The 15,563-nt window shown below is 47.2% G+C and overlaps 1 protein-coding gene across 4 annotated transcripts in view; it reads left to right on the top strand.

The window, feature by feature from the left end:
• The window catches only part of cacna1g (calcium channel, voltage-dependent, T type, alpha 1G subunit), an 827,599-nt gene that overhangs the window by 468,552 nt on the left and 343,484 nt on the right, over window positions 1-15,563 (top strand). For all 4 annotated transcript variants that reach the window (XM_038776398.1, XM_038776397.1, XM_038776396.1 and 1 more), the window contains exon 6: window positions 6,316-6,622. In XM_038776398.1, the coding sequence (XP_038632326.1) occupies window positions 6,316-6,622 (307 nt within the window). The remainder of the gene's footprint in view (window positions 1-6,315; window positions 6,623-15,563) is intronic.

The raw sequence follows: 15,563 nt of genomic DNA, 5'->3' as shown, positions 1-15,563 counted from the left end.
CTGATGAGCCACATACTCTGGGAGGGTGGGAATGGGGTGGGGCTGTTGCAAAGGGATTGGGGGAGGGGGTCAGGGGGTGGGAGGGGGAATGACTGACGAAGCCACATTTTACGTGAAGAAGGTGAGGTTGGGGGCCTCCCTGGTGGCTCTCCGGGCTTGCCGGACCCTCACCGCTACCGCCTGTCATCCATCCGCCGGCTGGTCCTGTGGGTCCTCCCCGGGTTCGTCCTCCAGCCCCTCCTGGTCTGGCACCTCCCCAGCCTCCTCCTCTGAGGTGGCCACATAATCCTTCTCCTCCAACACGTGGCCCCGCTGCTGTGCCAGGTTGTGGAAGATACAGTAGACCACCACAAAGCGGGCAACCCCCGGGGTGCAGGGGGGGGGGGTGTACTGCAGGGCACCACCAGATCAGTCGAAGCATTGGAATCCCATTTTGAGGTGTCTATGCACCACTCAACCACAGCTCGGGTGGCTGCATGAGCCTCATTGCATTGGCTCTCTGCATCCAGCCTCAGCTCTGGCATCATTAGCCAGGTCCTCAGTGGGTACCCCTTATCCCCAAGAGCCAACTGGCCATCCTGGGGTGGTCCTCGAAGAGACGGGGGATGTCTGACTGCCCCAGGATGTAGCTGTCATGCACACTCCCTGGGAAACGTGAATTCACGTGCATAATCTTCATGTGGTCACACACGAGCTGGATGTTCAGGGAGTGGAACCCCTTCCTGTTGATGTAGCACATTCCCAGACAGCCCGATGAGTGTAAGGCGACATGCGTGCCATCTATTACCCCCTGGACCTGGGGCATCCCGGTGATGGTGGACAATCCTGCCGCCTGGGCACCTTGTTGGGCCCAGTCTGTGTCAACGTTTATATAGTTCTCTGCCCAGGAAACAGGGCATCCATGACCTCATGGATGCATTGTGGGCTGTAGCTTGTGATATGCCACACAAGTCCCTGCTCGAGCCCTGGAATGATCCTGACGTGTAGAAGTGCGGGGCTGCGGTGACCTTGACGGGGAGTGAGTAGCCATCTCCTTTACGTGGTGCCAAGTCCTTGAGGACATGGCACAAGTGCCGCACTGTCCCCTTGTTGAGGAAGAGCCTCCTGCAGCACGCAAAGTCTGTCATCTGTTCGAAAGACCAGCAACACCTGAACACCTTGGGCTGTCGCTGGCTTACCCCTCTGGGTCCCTCCCTGGCCTGATGGGTGGCCGGATCCTCAGGGTGTGGGGTGGGACCCTGTACTTGGGCTGCCGCCTCGAGTCTATTGATACTGCTGCCGCCACCTTCGCTGACGTCTGGCTGCCCAGCCTGCCAGCAGCACCTCTATGACAACTTCCGTGGGGTCCAAGATATCATACTGTGTAATACTTGGAAGGAATTGGGAGAGGGTGTGAGACTGACAACCAATGGTACTCCCCACCCCAGCACCATCAAGTACCCGAATTGCTTCTCCCCCTCCAACACGCCCTGCCCAGGCACCCCCTGTTCACTGGACCCCACACTCTGTACCCAGATAACTTACATAACGTTACCTGGACAGGCACTGTTCCCCTCCCCGGTGCACACACCCAGCCTCTGGTCGCGGAGATGTCCCCGGTGCTGGGCCCAGTCCCTGGCTGTTCGGATGTTGCCCGCTACGCCCGTGGTGTTGCTTTCTGCAGTGTTCAGGCACAGTGCCCAGGCATCACGGTCTGATTGGGAGTGTGGTGGAGGGAGATTCAATCGAGGTATTCAAAGAGTGATTAGACTGTTCTCTGAAAAGGGAGAATGTGCAGGGTGATAAAGGGAAGGTTTTAAAACGGGCACCAGGTGAATCAATCATTCGGAGAGCTGGTGCAGACACGATGGGCTGAATGTCCTCCTTTTCCACTGTAACAATTCTCAGATAGAGAAAGAAAACCTTTTACGCTGGGATGGTGTTCACACTTTCATCCTGAAACACTGGAGTGCATTGTAACACCCTTTAAAATAGCCGGCTGCAGTCAGCCTACTGAACTCAGTCCAAGATTTAGACCTGGAGCCTCCTTTACCTTTGTGGCTCACTAACGCATCGAGGAAATGCATATGTTTTATTTTAAAAAAGTTCTCACTTTGCCAAGTACTCTTTATAATGTCCCACCTCCAGCACAGGCACACCCCCAGTGAGAGTCACCACTGTGAAACACATGTGCGGTGTAAAACGTGAATTATTAGCGAGCATTTCCTACTTGGATCAGGATTATACACTTTCCAGATTTTGGATAATGGGAGAATTAGGAAGTAACTTGAGGCATTAGAATTCTGTGCAGGACTCAGAGGCACCTTTGCTAAAGGTTTGGGTTTATCTGGACCAGTCTAATGAAGTTGTAGAAATATCTTTAATTAAATGGTTCAGAAATGAATAAATTTCACACTATTATTTATAATGTCATTACAGAGCAAAATTATCCCATTTGGCACAATCTGTTGGAGCAAAAGGTTACTGTCCTCCTTTCACTCAAAAAAATCTACTGACTTGAATTCCTCTCATGGGGTTGTAGACTGTTCTTGTTAAAATAATTCCTGAAGTACCACTTGATTCTTTTTTATTGTCCTCCAATGGGGTGGAGGAGTTCCTCTCATTGTTACAGTACTGGACCAGACCCCCCCTATATCAGGAAACCGGGAGAAACCCCAACAATGTTTCAATTTGTAAACTGTGAGGAAAGGATACTTCACCCCCAGGGATGATTCAACTGACAAATTGGGATTTTTGTGTTAAAACAAAACTTTATTAGTACAACAGGATTAACCCCATTAAACTCGAAGGAAAAACACCTTTTCAATTAACAGTTCTTAAAAAATAAAGAAAGGTCTTTGAGCTTACTTTCCCATCTACTTCTAAACTTTCAATTCAGCAAAATTCCTACACAGGTCAAATGGCACTTATTAATAAAGCTAATACTCAGTGGCTTACATATTTATTCACAAAGTTCTTGAAGAGAAGCTTTCAGAAATCATTCGGATAAGTGCAACCTCTTTCCCTCAGTATCCAGAACAGAACTCTAAAATAAAACTAAAACAGACACAGGGCAGGGCTGAAAATGAAACTAAAAACAGACCCAGCCCCTCTCATAAGTTACACAGCCTGATTAGTTGTTAACCCCTTAATCACAGCTTTACCAGGCTGGAGACTCTAACCTAAGTTATTTTAATAACATTGCTGCAACTGATATAAATATATAATGCAATGCATTTAAACATTTCCTTCAGTCACCACACCCTGTTGAGCAGAGGGTTATTCTTGCAGGAAAAAGATTTGAAGGTACACAGGTTCAGTGTTTGATCAGCTATTTCTCAATCGACAGCACTCACACCTCTAAGGCAGAAGGTTGAAGGTTCAGACATCACCCTAGAGACTAAGTTTACAATCTAGGCTTGCATTCATAGCAGAATTGAGGAAGTGCTGCACTATCGGAGATGCTGTTTTAGAGATGAGACACAAAGCTCTCTCAGGTGAATGTAAAGATCCCACAATGCCGAGAGGAGCAGGGGAGTCACCCCCAGTGTCCTGGCCAATATGTATTCCTCAATATCACCAAAAAAGATTATCTGGTCAGTTATCTCACTGCTGTCTGCTGGACCTTGTAGTGCTCAAATTAAATGTCATGTCTCCCTACATTAGAGCAATGACTACACTTCAAAATCACTTAATTGGTTACAATAACATTTGGAACATCTTGAGGATGCGTAAGGTTCTATATAGGTGCAAGTTCTTTCTTTCTACTGACACTGACAATTGTTAACTTTTTTCCGAGTCTTCCTCTCTCCTGAAAATGTAAACATTTGCTGATAACCTCCCAGCACATCATCCAAGGATATTCTTTATGGATGAGTTTGCAGTAAAATGTTGACATCTGTTATCTACGGAGAAGAATCACAGTTGAGCTTGATTCTGCCCTTACATGATGCCCATATGTTCATTTTGCAGGAACAATCATGTTGTAGATATCCCGGAGTGCATGCACTGACTGATTTCTCACTTCCGACCCAGTTGGAAGGCAGTTTTAGTGCCCAGATCATCAGCCCAGATCAGATCAAGTAATTAAGGGCATACCAGGGAGCACTGGACCCTTCCTTGTCTGTGAAATTGTGTTCCAAACTGGGCAATGAATTCACCAATGAATAGGCCAACGTTTCACACCCACAAATACATATAATGAGTTCCTGCTTTCCAGTTGAATCTTTGTGGTGAAGTGAGGCTGTGTGACACAGGAAGGAAGATAAATTCATGAGCAAAGACATGCCAAACTATTCACAGGCATTGTCTTCAGAGCAGAGAGGCTTGAGGGGTATCGCCTTGGCAGTGGGTGGTTACCTGGCAACTATGTATGCAAGGGAGGTTAGGGAGGTTATCTTTCCAAGATGAAGAGGAAAGTGTACTGTAAACCGGGATACAATAACACCAGTTTGCAACCAAGTAGGGTAGTGCAGTGCAGATGCAAAGCCAAATGGTGTCTCTAGGAGCACTTTGCCATTGTCATGCCATGGCTTTTCAGTTACTCGAGCTATCTAATTCTTGTCCTCCGGTCCTCTGGATCGAGTGCTAACCAGCTCCCTTGCAGTGCCTCTTCCGGCCATTTCCAATTTTTAAAATTGTTGTGAGCACTAAAACAGGACATTGCTTGGTGCAATGGGAATAATTCAAAGCCAAGCCTCAAGTTGAACTCACCACCACCTAAAGCTATGTTTATGAGCTTTCAATATGAAAGCCAAAGACCCTTCAGAGCTGTCAGTGACCCACCATTTGACAAAAGATGTGTGGACTGGACCGGAGTTAAACAGGGAGGACAGGGAGGTAATTTCACAAGTTAGACAGGTAGTGATTTTCTGTGCAGAGTGACAAAACATAGGCCTGAATTTTCAGGATGATGAGGTAATGTGAAGGGTCGGCGGGAATACATTCCCAGCATCTCCAGCAGCCACAATGCCATATCATGCTCTAAAGAGCATTAATCATCGATTGGCAAAAGGTGGGACCACTGCCCCTCACTCAAGAGGAAGTTCCCGCCTTGGAGAGCTGCTGGCCAATCAGATAGGCTGTCAACTCTCTAGCCCCTCCAGGCACAGCGTTACAGTGGCTGGAAGAGGCACTGCAAGTAGCTGCTTGACATGAGATCCCGGGAACTAAGGTAAGTAGTAGCAGCACTGGGATGGGTAGGGATGGAAACGTTGCGGTGGGAGGGAGGTGGGGTGGTCAACCTCCAACTATATTTACGCTTTCCCTCCCTAAACACATCCACCCACTAACCTAAAAATTAAGGCTGGGTGGGAAATGTCTTTAAGTGGTCACTTGAGGGCCTTAATTGTGGCAAGGGCAGGCTCTATCCCCTATCACCCAGCATAAAAACCTCTGATCAGATTGCGGTGGGCAAGAATCCAGAAGGAATCCCATCCATACAATTTCATACTCCCCCGCCTAAGAATTCGCTGGTGGTGGAAGTGTAAAATACTGGCCATAGAGCTACCTAGACTCTACAGCATAGTAGTCTGCTCAACCAGACATTTTTGGTGTTTATGCTCTGCACAAGCCTCTTCCCACCCTATTTCATCTAATCCGATCAACCAACCTTCTGTTTCCTTCTCCCTCATGTACCTAATTAATGTCCTCTTAAAGACATTCATCTCAGCTACTCCTTGTAGTAACAAGTTCCACAAGATCCGTGGGCTCCAGATTTCATTGTTATTTCTAGGCCTTTAACCTGTTTGTGATTGAAGTCCTGTGTGAAAGAGTCCTTGTACAATGACAGACCACTGCATCACGCAGTTATCAGGAATGTTGCCTTATCACAAATACAGAACAAGGTTCCTGCAAAATGTTTCTGTCGGATCATTTCACCCAGGCCTTTGAAACTCGAATGGGACATTGAGTCCGAAACCCAACTGAGGGGGTGGGGGAGAAGACCTATCATGTCTCTGTGGTGAAGCATTGCAATAATTTCATGCAATTTAAAATAAAATGAAATGAATTGCACTGGTGAGAAATCGATAAAACAGGCCCGGTTTTTTTATTGGGAAAACATTCCCTTTGTAATTTCAACTGGACTGCTTTCTCCCGGTGCAGTTTTTTCCTAACTTGAGGAAAATTGATGGAAAATGCATGTTTGCTCACATGCCCGTATTGCAAACCCCAATCGCAAGTCATAAGCGAGTTGATAGGAACCCCAGAAAAGTCCAACTGTCCATCTATCTGGCTTAATGCCACACACTGGAACCCCCTTGAGGCTACTTTCCCACCCTAGTGTCAAGCCTGTTTCTCTCTAATTCTGTTGCTTTTCTCTTTTGTTTTTCAAAGACCTGTCTCTCAAGAGTTGGATCGATATTATCACACAGAAAATGATGACGAGAACCCCTTCATATGCTCCCTCCTGAAGGATAATGGGATGCGCTACTGCCGCAGTGTGCCCCAAAGACGAGTAAATAACATGGAATGTACCCTCGATGATACAAGTTACTACCTGTTACTGAGTAACAGCACAGACAATACCAGCTGTATAAACTGGAATCAATACTATACCCAGTGCCAGCCTGCAGATCACAACCCATTCAAAGGAGCCATCAACTTCGATAACATCGCGTATGCATGGATAGCAATATTTCAGGTACGTTGAATTTTCCTCCCTCCATTAGGCCTCCACATTTACTGTCAGTCAGGCTGGGAGGCTCCATTACTCTTTTTCCAGCCAATTCATCGAGACTGGTTTCATTTTAAAAAGCAAAACGATTCGCATTTATATAGCACCTTGAACATTCCAGGGTAATTTACACCCAATGAAGTACATTTTATGGAGGAAAGACTGCAACTGATTTGCAGCTCCCACAAGCAACAATGAGATAAATGACCAGTTAAATGTTTTTTTTTTAGTGAGCACCTTAGAGGTCAGTTTAATGTCTCATCTGAAAGACAGGCCACCCAGCACTGCAGCAATTCCTCTGTAATGCACTGGAGTGTCAGCTTAGACCAGGGGTGGGCAAACTACGGCCCGCGGGCCGCATGCGGCCCGCCAAAGGTATTTCTGCGGCCCACCAAGTCATTAAAAAAAAAAAAAAAAAAAATTTTTTTTTAAATTTTTAAAAAAAAATTTTTTTTTAAGGTTAATGGGGGGGGGGGGCTGTTGGGTTACTTACTGGTATAGGGTGGATACGTTGACTTGAGTAGGGTGATCATTGCTCGGCACAACGTCGAGGGCCGAAGGGCCTGTTCTGTGCTGTACTATGTTCTATATGAGGCGCCCAGAATCATAACCGGGTGAAGTAATTATTTTACTTAATATACTATGCGGCCCTTTGTGAATTGTGAATTTCTGAATGTGGCCCTTGCACGGAAAAGTTTGCCCACCCCTGGCTTAGACTTTTGTGCTCATGTCTATGAAGGGTCAGAAGGCTTGAACTGATGGCCTGCTGACTAAAAGGCAATAGTCCTACCACTGATCCACACACAGTTTTTCCCTTATTGTTGTAGTTTGATTTCCAAATTATATTTCAAGAATGTAATTATACTTGATTGCTGTTAATTTTAGTATGCTGATGGACACAAACATTATGAAGCTGTTTAGCACAGGGCTAAATCGCTGGCTTTGAAAGCAGACCAAGCAGGCCAGCAGCACGGTTCGATTCCCGCAACAGCCTCCCCGAACAGGCGCCGGAATGTGGTGACTAGGGGCTTTTCACAGTAACTTCATTTGAAGCCTACTCGTGACAATAAGCAATTTTCATTTTCATTTCAAGCTGACACTTCCATTTAGAAGATAGTGCACCAGTTAATTCACTGATTTTTGGCACTTCAAAAAAGGGTACCTGGAGACAGCAGTCCTGAGTAGACGGCATAAATTAATTCAATTAGGAGCAAGCATAGTCCATAACATATTCCACCATTCAGTATGGTCATGGCACATCTTTTGCCTCAACTCCACTTTCCCACCTGCTTATCAGATCCCTTGAGACACGGAAGATCTGTCTATCTCAACCTTGAATATATTCAGAGATGAGGCATGCACAACCCCATTAAGGTAAAGAATTCCAAAGATTCACAACCCTCTTGAGTAATTCCATAGAAGAATCTACAGAATCCTTACAGTACAGAAAGAGGACATTTGGCCCATCGTGTGCACCGACCTTTGGAAAGCGCATTCTACGCAGGCCCAATCCCCCGCCCCATGCTCATAGCCCTGTGCATTGATTATGGCCAATCTATCTAACCTGCATACCTGGGGCAATTTTAGCATTGTCAATCTACCTAACCTGCACATATTTGAACTGTGGGGGGAAACCATAGCATCCGGAGGAAACCCACACAGACACGGGGAGAACTTGGAAACTCCACCCAGTCACCCAAGGCCAGAATCGAACCTGGGTCCCTAGCGCTGTGAGACAGCAGTGCTAATCACTGTGCCAGTTAAGAAACTCCCTAAATGATCGATCCCTTATCCTGAGACTGTGTTCTAAATTCTCCAGTCAAGAGATACAACCTCCTGGTGTCCACCCTGTCAAGCCTCTTCGGTTCTTATATATTTGAATGAGATCATCTCTCATTATTCTAAATTCTAAAAAGAGAAGGCCCAGTTTACTCAGTGTCTCGGTATTCAGCCCATTCCCCAAAACCAATCTAGTGAACCTCCACTATTCTGCATCTAATGTAAGTACTAAAATATGGAGATCAGAACTGCACACACTGTTCCAGGTGCAAGTTCACCAAAGGCCGATATAATCACAGCAAGGCTTCTTCATCCTTCAACTCCAGTGCCCTTGGTATAAAAAACATACCATTTGCCTTCCAATTTCTTGATGTACCTGTATGCTAGCATGCTGTGTTCCTTGTATGAATACACTGAGATTTCTCTGAAGATCAACATTCAAGAGCCTTTTTTTAAAAATAAAATCTGCTTTTCTGTTCTTTCTACCAAAGTGAATAATGTCACATTTCCCCATTCTACCACTTTGCTACCCACTCATTTAACCTTTCAATATCTCTTTGTAATCTCATTGCATCCTCCTCACAGTTTACAATCCCACATAGATTTCTAACTTCAGAAAACTTTGATGCATGTCATAAATAGTGGAGGTCCCTGCACTGATCCTTGTGGTACTCCACTAGTTACAGTTGGTCAACATGAAATTGGGCTTGGGGAGGTGATAGAGGGACTGGGGGAGCGATGCAATCGGGTCAAGACCTGGGACCTGATGGATTCCCAGTGGAATTTTATAAGAAGTTCTCCGGGTTACTGGGGCCACTCCTGGTGAAGGCTTTCAACGGGTCCAAGGAGCTGGGAGTACTCCCCTCAATGTTACCACAGGCGTCAATTCCTCTCATCCTGAAGCGTGACAAGGATCTGGAGAGCTGTGGATCGTACAGGCTAATCTCCCCCTTGAATGTAGATGCCAAATTATTGGCAAAGATCCTGGCCACTCGAATAGAGGATTGTGTTCCGGAGATAATCGGAGAGGATCAGACTGGATTTGTAAAGGGCAGGCACCTGACATCCAACATTAGACGGCTTCTTAATGTAATTATGCCAGCGGAGAGTCGTGAGGCTGAGGTGGTAGTTGCCATGGACGCGGAGAAGGCTTTCAACTGAGTGGAGTGGAAGTACCTATGGGATATTTTAGGCAGGTTTGGGTTTGGGCAGGGATTTGTGGAGTGGGTCCGGCCACTGTGCCAGGCCCCGGTGGCAAATGTAAGAACTAAACGAGTTCGGTCAGAATAATTTTGTCTTTGTCGGCGGACAAGGCAGGGATGCCCGCTCTCTCCATTACTGTCTGCCATGGCTATAGAATCCTCAGCAATGGCTCTGAGAGCAGTTAATACCTGGAGGGGTATGGGGAGGGGGGGAACACAGGGTCTCTCCCTATGCGGACAATTTGCTGCTTTATATCACGAACCCGGTGGGGGGGCTGACCAAAATCATGGAGGTATTAGGAGAATGTGGGCGAATTTCAGGCTATAAGTTAAATATGGGAAAAAGCAAGATGTTCGTGATTCAGGCACTGGAGCAGGAAAGGATTCTGAAGGAGCTACCTTTTAAAGTGGTTGGGAAGAGTTTTAGGTATCTGGGGATTCAAGTGGCCAAGGATTGGGGGCAGCTTCACAAGTTAAATTTGGGTAAAGCAGTGGATCAAATGCGAAGGAAGTTTTGTAGATGGGACGTGCTCCCACTGATGCTGGTGGGGAGGGTTCAGACGGTGAAGATGACTGTTCTTCCGGGACTGCTTTTCTTATTTCAGTGTCTCCCGATTTTTGTCCCAATGGTTTTTTTTCAGAAGTATGAATGTGGAGATATCGAGGTTTATGTGGGTGGGTAAAACCCAGAGAGTAAAGAGGACACTCCTGTAATGGGCCCGCAGGGAAGGGGGATTGGCTCTCCTGAGCTTTATCAACTATTACTGGGCTGCCAACATATCGATGGTCAGGAAGTGGGTAGTGGGGGAGGGTTCGGTCTGGGAGCTGATGGAGGCAGCATCCTGCAAAGGTACGAGTCTGGAGGCTTTACTGACGGCGCCCCTGTGCTGGTGGCAGCCCTGAGGGTGTGGGGGCAATGGAGGCAGCATATGAGACTGGACGGGGCGTCAGTGTGGTCACCGATCTGTGACAATCACCGGTTTGTCCCGGGGGATCTGGATGGAGGCTTTAAGGTATGGCAGCAGGTAGGGATTGAGAGATTTGGGGATCTATTCATCCAGGAGGGCTATCCGTCCTTGTAAACATTAGAGGAGGATTTGCAGGTTGAGAACGGGTTTCGGTATCTTCAAATGCGGGACTTTGCAGGGAGACAGGTCCCAAGCTTTCCTCGCCTCCCCCTGAGGGGACTACAGGATAAAGTGCTGTCAAAAACAGGGGTTGGAGGTGGGAAGGTCTCGTACATATATAGGGAATTGTTAGAGTGGGAAGGGGCCCCTATCAGAGAGGTGAAGAGGAAGTGGGAAGAGGAGCTAGGAGAGGAGCTGGAAACTGAACTGTGGGAAAAAAGCCTTGAAAAGGGTAAATGCATCCTCGTCCTGTGCTAGACGTAGCTTGATTCAGTTAAAGGTAGTCCACAGGGCCCACATGACGGTAGCTTGGGTGAGTAGGTTCTTCGAGGAGGTGGAGGACAGATGTGAGCGGTGTGGGGGTAGCCCAGCCAACCATGTTCGTATGTTTTGGGCATGTCCGAAACTGAGGGAATTCGGGCAGGGATTTGCAGATGTTATGTCGGACGTCCTGGAAGGGAGGGTAACTCCGAGCCCAGAATTAGCAATATTTGGGCAGTCGGAAGGTCCGGGGGGGAAAAAGGGGGAGGGAGGCCAATATTCTGGCCTTCTCCTCCCTGGTGGCCCGGAGACGGATCTTGCTGAGATGGAGGGACTCAGAGCCCCCAAAATCAGGAGTGTGGGTCAGCGATATGGTCGCGTTTCTCAGTCTGGAGAAAATCAAGTTTGCTCTAAGATCAATACAGGGATTCGCCTGGAGTTGGCAGCCGTTCATCGATTTCTTTAACAAAAACGGAATGGCAGCTGTAAGAGGGGAGAGGGAAAAAGTGGGGGGGGGGGGGGGGGGGGGGGAGGGAGGGAGGAAAATAGGAGGCATGGTAAATAGGAAATTTAGTAAACGGGTAATTGGGGATAGGGCGGGTGAATTGGGGTACATGATTTATGGTTTGTTGTTATTTTCGTTGGTATTTTGTACGTCAACCTGTTTTAGAAATGTTAATATGTTAAATTGTGAAAATTACAAATGCTTCAATAAAATATTTTCTAAAAGATAAGTTTGTCAACGTGAAAATATCTTGTTTATTCCTACTTTCTGCTTCCTCTATTCATCATTGTAGCTCCATGTGCCCTTATCTTGTATATTGACATATTATACCTTTGAGAAATCTAAGTATACTACATCTACTGGTTCCATAATTAAGGGTGGTCGACGTGATCTGCTTGAGACCAATCGTGCGGGAACCCCAACCAAAAGAGAGAAAGCGCGGGGGCCTGGGGGTAGGGGTCCTTGCAGTGTGGACCCCGGAGCTGGAGAGTCAAGACCTAATATCATCACTCTGTGGCAGTATATAGTTGCCTTTGCTTACTGATAATAAATCACCTTTGCTGTCACTGGATGTCTTCAAGCTATTGTCTCCAGCAACCACAATATCAAAATTTTAATACATTTTTCAAACACGATTTCCCTTTCGTAAAACCATATTGACTGTGTCTGATCATACTGTGATTTTCTAAGTGTGTTGTTAAGACTTCTTTAATAATGGATGCAATCAAATGGCCTCGTGGGGTCTTACTCGGTGATGCAATGTGGTTGTTAAACTCATGGAAGAGGGCAGGGCGGTGGCGCAGTGATCAGCACTGCTCCCTCACGGCACCGCAAATCCAGGTTCGATCCTGGCCCCGGGTCACTATCCATTTGCCGTTTTCACATTCTCCCCGTAACAGCATGGGTCATGTCATGTTCTTGTGCTGTGGCCGGTAGGAATGATGAACAAAAGAACTATGCGCGGGATTCCCTGATCCTGAGGCTAAGTGTTGACGCCGTCGTAAACGCCGTCGTGAAGTCAACATGGCTCAGGAGCAGTGATTTTGACCGCTACAGGGGGCCAGCACGGCACTGGAGTGACCCACGCCGCTCCAGCCGCCGATCCCTGGCATCCGATGGGCACCGCAGGTCTGCACATGCGCAGTAGGACCAGCACCAATGCACGCATGCGCAGTGGATGGCACCAATGCGCGCATGCACAGTGGCTCCCTTCTCCGCGCTGGCCCCGACACAACATGGCGTCGGGCTACAAGGGTCCGCGTGGAACAAAAAAGGTGCCCAGCCCGAGACACCGGCCCGCCAACTGGTGGGCACCGATCATGGGCCAGGCCACAGCGGAGGCCCCCCCCCCCCCCCCCCCCCCCCCCCCCCGGGGTCAGGACACCACCCCCACCAGGCCGCCCCCGGATGGATCCACACCGAGGTCCCGTCAGGTAAGGGCAGGTGTGAACGGCGCCGACGGGACTCAGGTTTTTTTGCGTTGCCGCTCAGCCCATCCCGGGCGGAGAATTGCCGGGGGGTGCCTTGGCGCCGATTCCCCGCTCTCCGGAGAATCGGCGGACCGGCGTCGGGACAGCGTGGCGTGATTCACGCCTGTCCCAGTGATTCTCCGGCCTAGCCGTGCGGTGAGAGACTCCCACCCATTGAGTTTTTGACTAGTTAAAATAATTTATTATAAAGCAAATGCGTGGTAACAGCACTGTGTGTGTTCCTACAACATATGGACTGCAGCGGCACAAGAAGGCAGCTCACCACCACCTTCTCAAGGGCACTTTGGGATGGGCGATAAATGTTGGCCTAGCCAGCAACTCCCACATCCCGTGAACAAATATCATTAAAAAAATCAGAACATCTACGCCTGAGCCCAACTAAAGGTTCTCTGCGTTGAAAGCAGTCCTGATGTTTTTTTGGCAGTATCAATGGCAACAAGCAGTTAAAATAAGCAGTTTAATTTATGACAACTTGCCCCACCTGTCACAGATTCAACTGTGACAATCACAAAAGAGCAATCTTTGGACAGTACATTTTGGTGCTTGTTGCTATGGAGAATACGAACATGCAAGCAAGGAGCAGAAATAGACCATTCAGCCCCTCGAGCATGCTCCACCATTTAATAAGATCATGGTTGATCTGATAATAATCTCTGCCTCCACGGCAGCACAATGATTAGCACTGTTGCTTCACAGCGAAGGGTCGAAGGTTCGATTCCCGACTGTGCGGAGTCTGCACGTTCTCCCCATGTCTGCGTGGGTTTCATCTGGGCTCTCCGGATTCCTCCCGCAAGACCCGAAGGACGTGCATGTTAGATAAATTGGACATTCTGAATTCTCCCTCTGTGTACCCGAACAGGCACCGAAGTGTGGTAACTAGGAGATTTTCACAGTAACATCATCGCAGTTTTTGACACTAATAAAGATAAAGGTACTGCCTTTTCAGGAAGAGTTCCAGCGACTCACGACCCTCAGAGAAATAATTTAATCTCATCTCCGTTTTTAAAAGGTTGACCCCTTATATTTAAATAGTGACCCCTTGTTCTACATTCTCCCACATGAAGAAACATCGGGTGCAATTTAACGGCCTCGCCTCACCCGACCTGGTAGTGCCCATCTTCTAATCTAATGGGACCTTATCTGAATCGAAGTTTTCAACAATTAAAAGCAATGCGTCAACTATCTCACTGAACACTTATTTTAGATGAAATCCATCAGGACCCGGGCTCTTGTCACCCCACAGCTTCAAGTATTTATTCAGTACCACTTGTCCAGTGACTGAATTCCTCCCTACTTCCATATCTTGTTTTGTAGCTGCTTCTGGAATGTTACTTGTATCCTCTATAATGAAGACTGTTCAGTACATCTGTCATCTCCTTCTTTCACATGATCAATTATCCAGACTCACTTTCTATTGGACCAACACTCACTTTGTGAACTCTCAATTTTAAACATTTATAAAAACTTTTACTATCTGTTTTTATATTTCTAAGCTCGCTTTCTCTCATACTCTAATTTTTCCTCCTTATTAATATTTTAGTCCTCCTTGCATGTTCCTTATATTCTATCCAATCTTCTGACCTGTCACCTGTCTTTGCACAATTATATGCTTTTTCTTTCAGTTTGTCACTACCTTTGACCTTTCTAGTTAATCACAGATGGTTAGTCCAGTCTTACTCATTGGAACGTATCTATTTTGTGTATTCTGAACTATCCCCTTAAATGTTTGCTACTGTATTTCTATTAATCAATCCCTTAACACTCATTTAGCCAGCCCAGCTTTCATGCCCTCATAATTGCCCTTATTTAAGTTAAAAAACATAGGCCGGGATTTTCTGCTCCCACTCTCCTCAAGGCGGCTTTGGTGACAGGAGCAGAAGAATCTTGAGAGAAGCCCAAATCGCATTTTATGTCGGCAGGGAGTCTCACCGCGATTGTTCCCCCACCGTCCGTACCAGTGATGCAACAGGAATCCAGCCGTTCAACATCGGGAAGGCCTGATCATTCTCATGTGAGCACGCCAGCATGAATTACATTGGTCTCCCGTGGTGTGCACCTGGCAGGCAGACCTGCATTGCTGAGGGTGTTATTGACAGGCAGTGCCCAGACACAGTACTCTCTGCCACAGCCCCCTGACACTGCAATGCCAGCGGCAGGATGGGGGAGGGGGGGGAGGTGAATTCCGGGGGCATTCCATTCTTCCATTCTAACTTTTGTGTACCAGGTGACCTTTAAAATTGGCGCTCAAATCTGTGAAAGAAAATGCTGCTGGCAGGGCGGGCTCAATCACAGCCAGGCGGCTACTCCCTTCGGGTTTTAATAACTATGTTCTGAGCAATATGGGGGGGAAAGCCACTTTTGGGGCTCACAATTCTATTGGGTGAAGTTTAAACATTGCTCGCAATTCTACTGGATAAGTTTAAACCTGACAGCTTCTGGGATTGGATCGCGTCCAACTGGGATGGGCTATTGATTTTTGAAAGTTGTATAAGTACTGTGTTTTTGTCCCAGAAGCTGTCACGTTTAAACTTATCCAATGGAATT

Source organism: Scyliorhinus canicula, chromosome 18 (genome assembly GCF_902713615.1).
Source record: "Scyliorhinus canicula chromosome 18, sScyCan1.1, whole genome shotgun sequence".
Lineage (NCBI taxonomy): Eukaryota > Metazoa > Chordata > Chondrichthyes > Carcharhiniformes > Scyliorhinidae > Scyliorhinus > Scyliorhinus canicula.
This window is presented reverse-complemented; position numbering and strand designations above follow the sequence as displayed.